Genomic DNA, 12756 nt, shown 5'->3' on the forward strand with positions numbered 1-12756 from the left:
GATGGGACCTTCAAAGCTTCGCATGCACAGCTCAGTACACATGGAGGACTATGATTTTATATATGCGGTCTGGCGAAAAATCACGGGACATCGGCTCAGTCCTGGATGGGGCAGCAACCGACTGGTTTAGCCGACTCTTTTGAACCTGCAAGATGAAGATACTGCATGCGGTACCGCATTCCTCAAGCCTTGAGGGCTCGCTTCCAAGATCGGTCGCGGAAAATGAAGCTATCCGCACCATCAAAACTATTCAGCAGGCAACCGCTTCGTTGCAGAATTTGCCCGTGAATTTGCGTCGCGTACCTGGAAATCCTCCTGAGTGTACAAAGCATGAAATCACGAATACTTCTCGGATGCTGTCGGCGGCTTCATTGAAGCGGTATTTTAATTAGTTCTACGCACTATTGCTGATTGGATTGAATTAGGATCCCAAGTGGCGTCTAAGCGAATGCGGCTACCGTGCCGGAGGCCATACGCCAACCTTGACCCTCGTCCACCAAGCCAATGTACATTCCGAGACCCTCCGGCCGTCGCCCGACTGGGATTATGTCTTTACTGCGAGGAGGTCGGTCATCTAGCCGTAACTGCCCGAAAAACAGAAGCCAACCACTCCTGACGCGCCCATCGCCAACACCATACAAGTAGGGCCGCTAGCTCGTCTAAAGCAGTCATTGAAGGCGACCGGAGGAGAGGGGAAACGGCTGTTGCCTTTCTTCAACGATGGACATGGGTTCGACTCCAGGCGGTGAGTGAAGGGCAAAGTAGCTCCATTACAATCAAAGCGTTTCCTGGCCAACCCGCTAAACATGCACAAATATTATAGCCTCAACCCTTGTGGATTCTGAAAGCTGCTCCCGTTGTTTAATCGGCCCCAGCAGGTGGTAGAAGACTGAGTCTTGACCAAGTCCCCCTGGCTAAAGCCCATACCTTTCGCAAATGGGCGGCAGTCTCGGGGAAGCGAAGGACATTGATTCAAAGCGTAACCCGGTTCTCCTCCGCTCGCCCGACCATTTAGGAGAAATTAGTTTTATTCGGCCAGTATTAAACCTCCATAGTTCACAAGGCATGCCATGGTTGTTGTTACATGAACCAAAATTCTTTGGAAAGAAAGGATCTTGGAATTCACTGACCCTCCCTGCGGGAACATGAATTGGGGGAAAACTCGACTTCTCCCTGACCCACCCCTGGCTTCATCAGCGGTGCTCCGATTCTACCAGCATCCACGGTACAAGATCTAGCCAAATTTCAGGAGCAAGAATCACGTTGGTTACCACCCATAGAGACACTGACTGCAAAATCGTAATGGCCGAGTAACTGCCCAAAGGTAGAATCTACCGTATGAGTCCCAATGAGGAGAACCGTGCCTTCTTAGACAAGAACCTAAACTCGCTGGCGGAGTTCATCTGACGGAGCTACCAAACGCACACATGCTGCTCCTGTATTTTGTAAAAGATGGGTCTTCTGTCTGCACAGATTACCGAGGAGGTCTCAATGCAGTCTCCCTGTTGTCCAATAAATGCCCTTGCCTTTGATCACAGGACCTTTTAGGCGCGTGGGCAGGGCAGCATCTTTACTAAGTTGGACTTGAGAGCTTACTACAGGGTCCAGAATTGCTGAAGGCTATAGAACATGACTGCATTTAACACAAAGTTTGGTCAGTTTGAATGCTTAATAATGCCATTCGGGTTAAGTGGGGCCCAGACTTTATGGCCCTTATCAGCGAAGTTCTCATGATTTATTGTACAAGGGGAGTAGTGGTGTACTTAGATGGCGTTTTAATTTATTCACAAACCATGGAGGGCATAGTAGGCATTATTGGTTGGAGTATTGAAAGCGCTTGCTCAACAACTCCTCTTTGCCAAACTTTCAAGTGCTGTTTCCACCAAACCTCTATTGACTATTTGGGTTACGGATCTCGCCGAGACTAAAATGGATCCTGCTAAAGATTGATCGCGGTCCTCAATGGCCATTCCTGTATAAAGAACTCCAATCTTTCTAGGTTTTAACTTCTCGTGACTTTTATACCCCGAACCGGCTGAACTGACTCTCTCCCTCTCACAGACCTCTCTTACGCGCACTAAGGGTAAAGATCCACTATCCGTAAGCCGGGGCCCCTTTTCCTGGTCGAGGAGTGTCAGACCAGCCTTTCAACTTTAAAGTCTGCTTTACCACCGAACCTATCCTAAAGCACCCTGACCCAGATCTCCGTTTGTGGTTCCGTGGATGCCACCTCGGACAAAGCGCTTGGGCAGCCCTGTTGCCAGAGAAATAAAGATGATAGGCTGGTTCCGTTAATGTTATTTATCAAGGAAATTCTCGGTGCTGAACTCAACTGGACTGTGGGGATAAAGAGACTGCGGCCATTAAAATGCCTCTCACTTAAGCCACTGGCTGGAGGGCTAAACACTTTCAAGTTGGTGGGATCCACAAGAACGGCGCCCTCTCCACCCCCTCAAGATGTCATGAAGCAACCGTTGGGCCGATTTCTTTTCGTTTCTCTTTCGGTCCATTTTCCCGGAAAAACCAATAAACTGGCGTCGCGGCTCTCATACCGGGAGGGTGGAGCCAGCTTACGGGACATTCAGCGCTGTTCTCTCCCCTCCCAATTAGGGGCTGGCTGTCACCCGATCCTCAGACATCACTCTATTCTCCGCCCATTCCCAGCAGTCTCTCCTTTCCTACAGGAACTTGAGGCGGCGAGCCTCGGCGACCTCCCAGATGCGTTTGGAGAATGGCGTTTGGCGGTAGGATTGTTAGTGCGTGCCTCCCCTCCGCCAAGCCAGGTTCGAGGCCTACCGTGATACCCTTTCGGCTGGACATTTTGGCACAAAACTCTGCATTTGGCCGCCGTCCAATTCTGAGTGGCCACTTGCCCGATCGCCAGGACATTAGAGACGTATATTAAAGGTTGCTCTATTTGTGCAGAAGCCAAAGACCGTTCGAGGAAGCCCATGGTCTGTTGAAACCTCTCGGTGGCCTCCGCCCTGGGGAAGTCATCTCCATGGATTTTATTACAGATTTGCCAGAAAGTCCTTAATACGGTCTTGTGGGTGGTGGTGGACTTATTTTCTAAACAAGCCCATTTTATTCCATGTGCTTCCATCCCCTCAGCTCCTAAGTTAGCTTCGTCTGTTCATTCAGCATGTTTACCGTCTGCCTCCGCCCCGTTAAGGTGGTCTCCGACCATGACCCCCAATTGCATTTCAAAGTTCTGGAAAGCTTTTCTAGGGTTGTTAGGGGCCGCCCGGTTACCGCCCTACCGTTCAAAGTGGCGGTGAGTGGGAGAGAGCGAACAGAACCCTAGAGCAGTATTCACGTTGTTACACCAACTACGCCAAGACAATTAGTGCGAGCTAATTCGTTCGCGAATGCGCCTATAACAATGCGGTTCATAGCAGTACAAAAAAAAAACCCCTTGGTGTGTCTGAGTAGAAACTGGCAGGTGCCGCCCAGCTACCTGCGGAAGCATTGGATTTTCAGAGTTTCAACAATGGATTTCATCTCTGGCCGGGGTGGAAAGCGGTCCAGGAAGACATACAACAGGCTAAGACTCCCAAAAACTGCAAGCGGATAAGCGCATTTCAGTTTCCCTCTAGGTGTAGGCCTGGGTGTATTTGTCTACCAAGAAATCTCAGAGACATGCATAAAATTTGTTACAAACTAGGCAAAAGATTGGGACCTTTCCAGATTACTAAAGTGATTAATGGTCACTGCCGATTGGTTGCCTAACTCTCTTAGTAACATTCATCCTGTCTTCCATTCCAGTTTGCTCAAAGGGAGGCTCCGTTTCCGATGCCTGGCACAACCCACGGAGGGCCCCACCGACTATTATTGATGGCCACAAGCATTACGAAATTGGCGCCATCCTGGACTCTGCAGCTTTAATGCATGGCAACACAATATTTAGTCTCTTGGGTGGGGTATTCCTCTGGGTATAATCAATGCGGTTTATTCGAAAATAATGGCCCGCCCTTATTTCCTGCTTTCCACGGCAACTCGCGCAAACCTGGGGGGGGAGGGTCTTCTTTAAGGGAGGCAGAGTGTAAAAGGATTCAATGGTGTTGATGAAGGGGCAGCCGCCTGTTGCCAACTGTTATTCCACAGCCAGGCGATGGGCCAGCTTCTCCGGCGAGGAACCTTATCTCTGCAAGGAGATGAGACCTTCGTTCCCCATAGGAATCGGGAGGGATGGGATGGACAGGGTTATAACCTGTGTTTCTGGCGGAGTCTTATTCCGCCACTCGTGTACTTGAGCTTTCTAAGATGTCTGAATAAGCGGTCTTTTACACCAAAGAGCCTTTTATTTCTGCTTCTATGGAATTCCTTACACTACCCTTTGAGGGTCCCCAACTTTGGACCCTCAAAGAAATTCTTCCTGTAAAGAATGTGGGATGGGGTACCCCATTGAGGTCCATAACTTTGGACCCCTAGAAATAAGCTACTGCACCAAACTTGGGGATCCCATTAGGATAGTTTCAGATGATAGTTATGGACCCTCAAAACAGCCCCATCTATTGGCTCCATTGGAAACAATAGGGGATGGGGCACCTCCTTTCAGAGTCCATAACTGGACCTTGAACAACCTCGCAAACGGGGAGTAGCATGAGACAGTCTCCTGATGATATGCTGAAATTTTGGTGCTGATATGTCACAAAATGCACCCCTGCAGGCGCAATGTCCTGGTGCAAAATAAATTGGTTAGTGGTGGAGTGGCTGCCCATGGGGGGGGCATCCAACTCAGGTTTTGCCCAGGGCTACAGTTTGCCCAGGGCTGCCTCGTCGCCCTGTTTTTCCGGGCTGTGTGGCTGTGGTCTGGTAGATTTTGTTCCTAACGTTTAAGCCTGCATCTGTATTTAGCATCTTCAAGAGATGTATCACAGAGAGAAAAGTTTGTTTCACTTACTGGGTCCTAAGTGAGGTAGGAAGGGAGGAAGAAGGTTTAGTGTGGTATATTGTCCATGTCCCAGAGGTGGGGAACCAATCATTAACTGTTTGGGTGGAACTTGCTGTGCAACAAGGTGTGGTTGGAGTGCATTGTATTGCAGGTGGGGTTATCAGTCCATTTTTTTTAGAGGTACAGTACTGGGAGCCAGGCCCTGCTAATCTTCAAAGAGATCCTCTTCTTTCTTATTAGAAATTGTCCTGAGTGTTTGTGAATTTCCAATGGCCTCCCACCTGTGCAGTCCTGACATACATTGTAGGCTTCCTGAATTGTCAGAATTTAGAATTGCTTAACACATGTTCTGCAACTGCAGATCTTTCAGGATAGGTTAAGCCAACAGTGTCTTTTAGTGTTCCTTAATACAAGGTTTGAATGCACTGTGTTTTGTGGTTCCTATGTAGAACCTTTCCACAGCTACAGGGTATGTAATATACTCCTGCAAGAAGTGAGGGAGTCTCTCTTGTCCTTTGCTGAAGGCGTAGCATCTGCTGTATTTTCCCTGAGTGGGTTTGAAAATGGTTTTGTAGATAATGCTTCTTTTATCAGTTTCCCTATTTGATCTGTGATTCCCCTTGATGATGTATGGGTAGAAATATTTTTCCCCTCTCGCGGTGAACTGTTTCTCCTTAGTCCTCTTGGTTTCTCTTAGTCTTAAAGCTCTTCCTGATTTCTGTTGTGGAGTAGCCATTAGCCACTGCAGAGCCCAGTAGTCCTAGATGGTTGATTTCATCAGGGAGGAGATAGGAGTTCACAGATTCAGTTTTGCACAATCTGTCAGAGTTTTGAGTTATGCCCTTTTTCTGTTGTTGTGGATGATGGTTGGAGTTTTTATGCTTAGATACCAAGTCTCTCTGTGGTGTCAGTTTTCTGTATACTCTGTGGCCCAGTTGGTGGTTGGGTCTGCGAAGAACCAAGACATCTAAAAAAGACAGTTTCAACCTTCTTTCAGTTTCTATGGTAGAATTGCATGTTTGGGTGGATGCTGTTAAGGTGGTTCAGGGAAATTCCAGCAGCTCCTCCTCTCTCACCATGGCTCCCAGATTGTAAAAGTGTCATCCACAAATCAGAACCAAGTTGCAGATTTCCTGGGTGCTGTGTTGAGGACTTCTTTCTCAAAATGTTCCATGTAAAATTGGCTATCACGCACTGGGCTGAGGGGGCTTCCCATGGCCACCCCATGGAGTCTGCTCATAATAATCATTGTCCCCTTAGAAGTAGCTGGTTGTTAGGCGTGTTGAAATAAAGCAGTGATGTCATCTGGAAACATTTGGCTGATGAGTGCAAGTGTGTCTTTCACTGGAACTTTGGTGAACAGTGAGACAACATTAAAGCTGATAAGTCTGTAAGCTAGGGTTGAGATGGAGATTGCTAATTTTTTCGATGAAGTGGTCTGAGTCTTTAACATGTGCGCTGTGTGTTGTCCAATGTGGCTTTGTAACTGTGAAGTCAAGAATTTTGCCAGTTCATATGTGGGGGAACCAATCAGCACTCACAATAGGTCACAGGTGGGATGGATTCCTTAATGAATTTTAAGAGTCCATATAACCGAAGTGGAAGCGCTTCTGACTTGCAGAGTCGTTAGCATAATGTCTGGTTGAATGGAGGAGCTCTTAATCAATGTGATGGTTTAGTAGTGAGTTTCTTAGTTCCAGGTGCTTGTTTCAGTTTTTTGTATGTTGTGGGATCCAGGAGTTCTCTGATTTTTTTTCTTTATATTGTTCAGTCTTCATGATTACTGTTGCATTTCCCTTGTCTGCTGGAATTATGATGATTTCTGGATCTGAGCTTTAAGAGATTCTTAATAGCATTTCTTTGCTGCTTTTGTATTGTGGCAATATTATTAGGGGAAGTTTTGCTTTTCGCAATATTCTTGCTGTTTCTCCTCTTAATTCCTCTGCTGTTTGTGTGGCTGGCAATGTCTTTCTCCATTTTTCTGTAGGTGACGTTGTCAATTTTGTCCCAGTCTATGGCTACTCATTTTTTTGACTGATGTGGATGTGGAGAAGTAGTAACACCTTGTCTATGGCTGCAAGTTCTTTGCGGGTGGTGTGAATTCTCTCACATACTAATGCACACTCCAGGCGGTCATATATACGGTGAGCCTGTGGGGATTTGAAAGTCCTTTTTGCTTTGAGAAAGGCTGGAATAGTCTGGAATAGTCTGGAATAGAAGGCATGTTTGTTTCCCTTGTATCAGAGGGTGTTGCTTTGACAGCCAGCAGATGGCGCTGTTGCGGAACAGAACTGTGGTTCCAACTGTCACAGTTGTGGCAGAGTCACAATAACGGCCACAGTTGTGACATGTACACAACAGGATGTGTGGAAACAGTATGCAAACCTGGTCGCACGTGAGTGCGACGTTGTGTGAAAATTTCAAAGCAATCGGTCCAGTAGTTTGGGAGTTCACTTGTCAGGAGAAAAACGAACTGTTAGATTTTTATATATATAGATAGATAGCATCAGGATTGAGCAGGGGCGTACCTGCCAGACGGAAAGGGGGTATTACCTGTCCCCGGGCATGGCCCATCTGGTCAAAATTGCCCACAACATTCCAAAGCCTGCCATGGATCCGCCGGGCCCCCCTTGAGTTGGGCTTGTGGCAGGCTGCTGGCCTTGCATCGGCTTCTGCCGGCCTCCCCACCTCTATCAGAAGCCAGCCTCCAATAGAGACAGGGGGTCTGGCAGCCTGCTGCAGGGGGGGGCACCCCCACCACTCCAGGTGCCCCACGGGGGGCGTGGGGGTGGGGCGCCCGGAGCTGGCGTTGCCCCTGGACACCATTCCCCCCCTTCCCCATACGCCTCTGGGATTGAGCATTCAGACTTCCATTGGCAGGACTAAGGATTAAGTTCCAAATCATCTTAGATTATACCCTAATCCATCCCCACCCCGCTTCTATATCACCACCTTTCAGCCCCAGTTCCTAAGGAGGGAACAGAAGAAGAGTTGGATTTATATCCCCCTTTCCTGTAAGGAGTCTCAAATGGGCTTACAAACTCCTTTCTCTTCCTCCCTCACAACAAACACCCTGTGAGGTAGGTGGGGCTGAGAGAGTCCAGAGAGAACTGTGACTAGCCCAAGGTCACCCAGCTGGCATGTGCTGGAGCGCACAAGCTAAGCTGGTTCCCCAGATAAGCCTCCACAGCTCAAGTGGCAGAGCGGGGAATCAAACCCAGTTCTCCAGATTAGAGTGCACCTGCTCTTAACCACTACACCACGCTGGCTCTCACCCCTCCGTTCTCATGGGGAAAAGGCACAGCCTTCACCAGAGCAAAACAACCCTGACTTCCCAACACTTTGAAGTGTAGAAGCCAGCAGATGCCTCATGAGCAGATTAGCCCAGGCCTAAAAGTGAGAGGAATGTAAGAGATCACAATCCTAGAGAGAGGATCCAGCATCCTAGCTGGGAGACATGACAGGATCGGCCCAGAACAGGACCAGATTATCTGGCTTGTTTCTACTACTACTTGTTTCTACTTCGTACCTTCGGGACCACATTACCCCATATGTCCCGAGCCGACCTCTGCGCTCAGCAGAGGCCAATTTACTGGAGATCCCTGGCCCCTCAATGATGCGGCTGGCCTCCACTAGAGCCAGAGCCTTCACGGCTCTGGCCCCTGCCTGGTGGAACACTCTACCACCAGCTGTCCGGGCCCTGCGGAACCTTGGAGAGTTCCGCAGGGCCTGCAAGACCGCATTGTTCCACCGGGCCTTTGGAGAGACCAGCCGCTGAGGGTGCCCTGCTCTGCCCCCCCCCCCCCGCTGTATAAGGTCCCTAACACCATCGGGACCCAATATTCTCTTGGGAGGGTCGCATATGGGTTTCGTGGGGTACTGTTTTAGAATGCAAACTTTTAAACTTTTTATATGTTTTTATATATAATAGTATATTGTTCACCGCCCTGAGCCCTTCGGGTATATCAAATAAAATAATAAACAAACAAACAAACAAATAAATACTGTAACAAGTTAATCCTGCTTCCTCCTCTATATACAACATGAAAGTCTTCACAGAGAAGCCCCGGGCTCTCTGGCAGTGAAGCGCACTGTCCCCTCCCTAATGAATGTGCTCAGTTTGCCCAATGGATGAACAAGCAACTTGATTAATATGCAAATGAGGCTTCTAGAAGGGAGGAACTGGAATGGGGTAACCCGACTCTTTCAATAGATACTATTATATTCGCTGTCCTGCTTTTACTGCAGTGTTTTCTGCTTCTGCGATTCCATGCTCGGCTTTCTTTGACGTACCCCATTTGATACTTTCTGCACAGTTCTGGATTTTTTTTCAATTCTGGTTCGTTGTCTCGTGCTATTTACATGTGTTGTCTTAATCTGTGGAACCCACCGTGAGAAAGGCAGGCTATAAACACATCAAAGAAACAAAGGAACAAAGAAATAATTCTTGCTAAAAAACCCAGGAATTTCTTACGCAATCACCACAGAAATGAAGTGATGTGCAATGGAGCAGTGATTCTGGGACTTTGGGCAGAATTCCAGGATTTAGCCCTAGAACTTTACGTGTGTTGAGTGCTGTCAAGTCACTTCCAATACGTGATACAAGAATATAAGAAAGAGCCTGCTGATCAGACCAGAGTCCATCTAGTCCAGCACTCTGCTACTCCCAGTGGCCCATCAGAGGCCTTGGGGAGCTCACATGCGGGATGTGAAAGCAAAGGCCTTCTGCTGCTGCTGCTCCCGAGCACCTGGTCTGCTAAGGCATTTGCAATCTCAGACCATGGAGGATCAAGATTGGTAGCCATAGATCGACTTCTCCTCCATAAATCTGTCCAAGCCCCTTTTAAAGCTATCCAGGTTAGTGGCCATCACCACCTCCTGTGGCAGCATATTCCAAACACCAATCACACGTTGCGTGAAGAAATGTTTCCTTTTATTAGTCCTACCCCCCCCCCCCAAGCATTTTCAATAAATGCCCCCTGGTTCTAGTATTGTGAGAAAGAGAGAAACATTTCTCTCTGTCAACATTTTCTATCCCATGTGTAATTGTATAGACTTCAATCATATCCCCCCTCAGACGGCTCCTTTCCAAACTAAAGTGTCCCAAACGCTGCAGCCTCTCCTCATAAGGAAGGTGCTCCAGTCCCTCTATCATCCTCGTTGCCCTATATGCACTTTTTCTATCTCTTCGACATCCTTTATGAGATGTGGCGACCAGAACTGAACACAGTACTCCAAGTGCAGTTGCACCGCCATTAGGCACGCGCAGTTGTTTTTACTAAATAAGAACATATCTTAAGGGATAGTAAAGGGTATAGAAAGCTTAAGGGGGAGGCACTCATTTAAAGTCAATATTTGAATATCTAAACACAATTATATCTGAAGCCAGGAAGTCAGCAAGGGGATGGGGGCTTTCCAGTGTTTTGCAGTGAGTGTCACATATATGACTATCTGCCACTAGGACAGAAGTCATGGGTGTGCCCTCGCTGCTTCTGGCATTCAGAAAATGAGCTTCTGGCACTCAGAAAACATGTGCGTTCTCTTGAAGCTAAGATGGCAGACCTGGAGAAGCTGAGAGAGGCAGAGAGGGTGACAGACAGGGCTTTCAGGGACCTAACAGCTGGGTCTCACTCCCAGGGTGACATCTCTTCAGATGTCATGGAGAATGAGGGTCTGGGGGATGGAGGGTGCCAGTCTGACGTGGTGGAAGATTCTCCCTTAGAAGGGACCCCTTCTTTACCTGGTGGTCAGCTATCCTCTCACACTGAGGATACCCCTCGAGGGGGGGCTCCTCATAGTAGGCAATTCGGTCATTAGGAATGTAGAGAGTTGGGTTTGTGAGAGGCGTGATGATCACATCACGCCTGCCTGGTGCGAAGGTTGTGGAAGTTACGTTTCGTCTGAATAGGCTGTTAGACAGTGCTGGGGTGCAGTCAGCAGTTGTGGTCCACATTGGCACCAACGACATTGGGAAATGTAGCCGGGAGGTTCTGGAAGCTAAATTTAGGCTGCTTGTTACAGGTTAAAGTCCAGGATCCCCAAGGTGGCATTCTCAGAAATGCTACCTGTTCCATACGCAGGACGAGCTAGGCAAGTGGAGATACAGGGTCTCAATGCGTGGATGAGAAGGTGGTGTAAGGCAGAGGGTTTCAGATTTGTCAGGAACTGGGGAACCTTTGTAGACACTATCACTTATCACATTGCTATGTTCCTTGCTTGTATGTGGTTGATTTAGAAAAATCTCCCTCTCTGTCTGCATCCCCATGGATACTGTATTCCAAACCGAAGTCACCTCTGCTCCTGTCGGCTTTCCCCAGGGATCAGTTTATTTTATTTATTTATTTATTTATTTATTTATTAAATTTCTATACCACCCCATCCCCGAAGGGCTCTGGGCGGTGTACAGCATAAAAACCATACAGTATCAGATAAAAACTACTACTAATCAATAAAACTCACTAAAACTCCATATAGACAGCAGTTAATACAGTTAAATAATTAAACAGTTAAATAATTAAATAATTAAATTAAATGATTAAATTAAATTAAATAATTAAATAATTAAATAAGAGGCATCCAGAAAATCCACATTTAAAACCTTCCCCAAAGAGGGAGGACAGCGGGCCCCTCAATATGAGGGTTACCCTGTTCTGCCACCTTTTTAATGTTGAGCGCCAGCAGCCTGGTTCCTTTTTGGTTAAGATGAAGCCCGTCCCTTTTGTGCAGACCTGCCTGTAAATGAATGCTTTTAAAAAAAATATATAATTTTTATTGTATCATTTGAATATTCCTTTTCATATTAATACTCTTCTTCATTCCTTTTCAAACAATACGTTTTCTCCTTTTTCCCTCCCCCCTGTATTTTCTTCATAGTTTTATCAAACAAACAGCAGTAAGTTCATTCTTTGTAATCTCTTCTCCCATATCTCCTCAGTGACTCCAGCTTCTTTCATCCAGTCCGCATATATTGTCCATATCTTCAAAATTTCGCTCTGTTTATCTTGCCACAGTTTATTTTTTGTTATCATATCGAAAATGTCCAGCGTCACTTGTTCCCAGATATATTCCAGCCATTTCTGGATTGTCCATTTTTTCTTTTCTTTCCAGCCAAAAGCTATTGTTGCATGTGCTGCTTTGATCTGTAGATGAATGCTTACACTTATTGGGACTATTTTCTACTGTGAAAACATGCTACTGTATTTTCTCCAGCGCACCACGACAGACCACACTTAGATCTTTTGGTGGGAAAGTGTCTGTGTACATCCTGAAGAATCCTGTTCCTCTGTGTTCTCTTTCCTTTCAGGATGCTGCTCCTCACAGACTGGACACTGGAGAGTCTGATGCGGGACAAAACAACTTTCCAGGCTGCGGCTGCCTCCACTCTGTTGCTTTCTCTTCTGGTTCTGCTCTTCCGTCTCCTCCTTAAGGCCTTTGGCTTTTGCCGCCACTATTATGCCAGTTGGCAGAAGCTGAGGTGCTTCCCAGAGCCTCCCCGTCATCACTGGTTCTTGGGACACCTGGGCATGGTAAGCGCCATTCATGGGCATAAGGCCTAGTATGTAATGGGAGGGTAGTATCTGGTCTTGCTCAGGGGAGAGAGGGAACACCTGGGATGGAGAAACAGCTGTTGTTTCTGGGGTGGGAGAACAGTTCTCAGCTGCCACCCCATTCCACAGCATAGATGCCAGTATGAAGAAGAGCAACCTACAATGAGTTAGGCAAAGCAAGGAGTTAAGCAGGGCTGTTTCCTTGCCCCTACACCAGGGCTCTGCAACTTGCGGCTCTCCAGATGTTCATGAACTACAATTCCCATCAGCCCCTGCCAGCATGGCCAATTGGCCATGCTGACAGGGGCTGATGGG

At 47.4% G+C, this 12756-nt stretch overlaps 1 protein-coding gene across 3 annotated transcripts in view; it reads left to right on the plus strand.

Annotated features, from left to right (window-relative positions):
• Nucleotides 1-12756, plus strand: part of LOC125429351 (ultra-long-chain fatty acid omega-hydroxylase) — a 60085-nt gene that overhangs the window by 4982 nt on the left and 42347 nt on the right. For 2 of the 3 annotated variants that reach the window (XM_048490401.1, XM_048490403.1), the window contains exon 2: nucleotides 12198-12420. In XM_048490401.1, the coding sequence (XP_048346358.1) occupies nucleotides 12199-12420 (222 nt within the window). In that variant the 5' untranslated portion in view covers nucleotide 12198. Of the gene's footprint in view, nucleotides 1-6935; nucleotides 7039-12197; nucleotides 12421-12756 lie in introns of those variants that run through there. The other variant, XM_048490402.1, reaches the window with a different exon arrangement.

This window comes from Sphaerodactylus townsendi, linkage group LG03 (assembly GCF_021028975.2).
Source record: "Sphaerodactylus townsendi isolate TG3544 linkage group LG03, MPM_Stown_v2.3, whole genome shotgun sequence".
In the NCBI taxonomy this organism is placed as follows: Eukaryota; Metazoa; Chordata; class Lepidosauria; order Squamata; family Sphaerodactylidae; genus Sphaerodactylus; species Sphaerodactylus townsendi.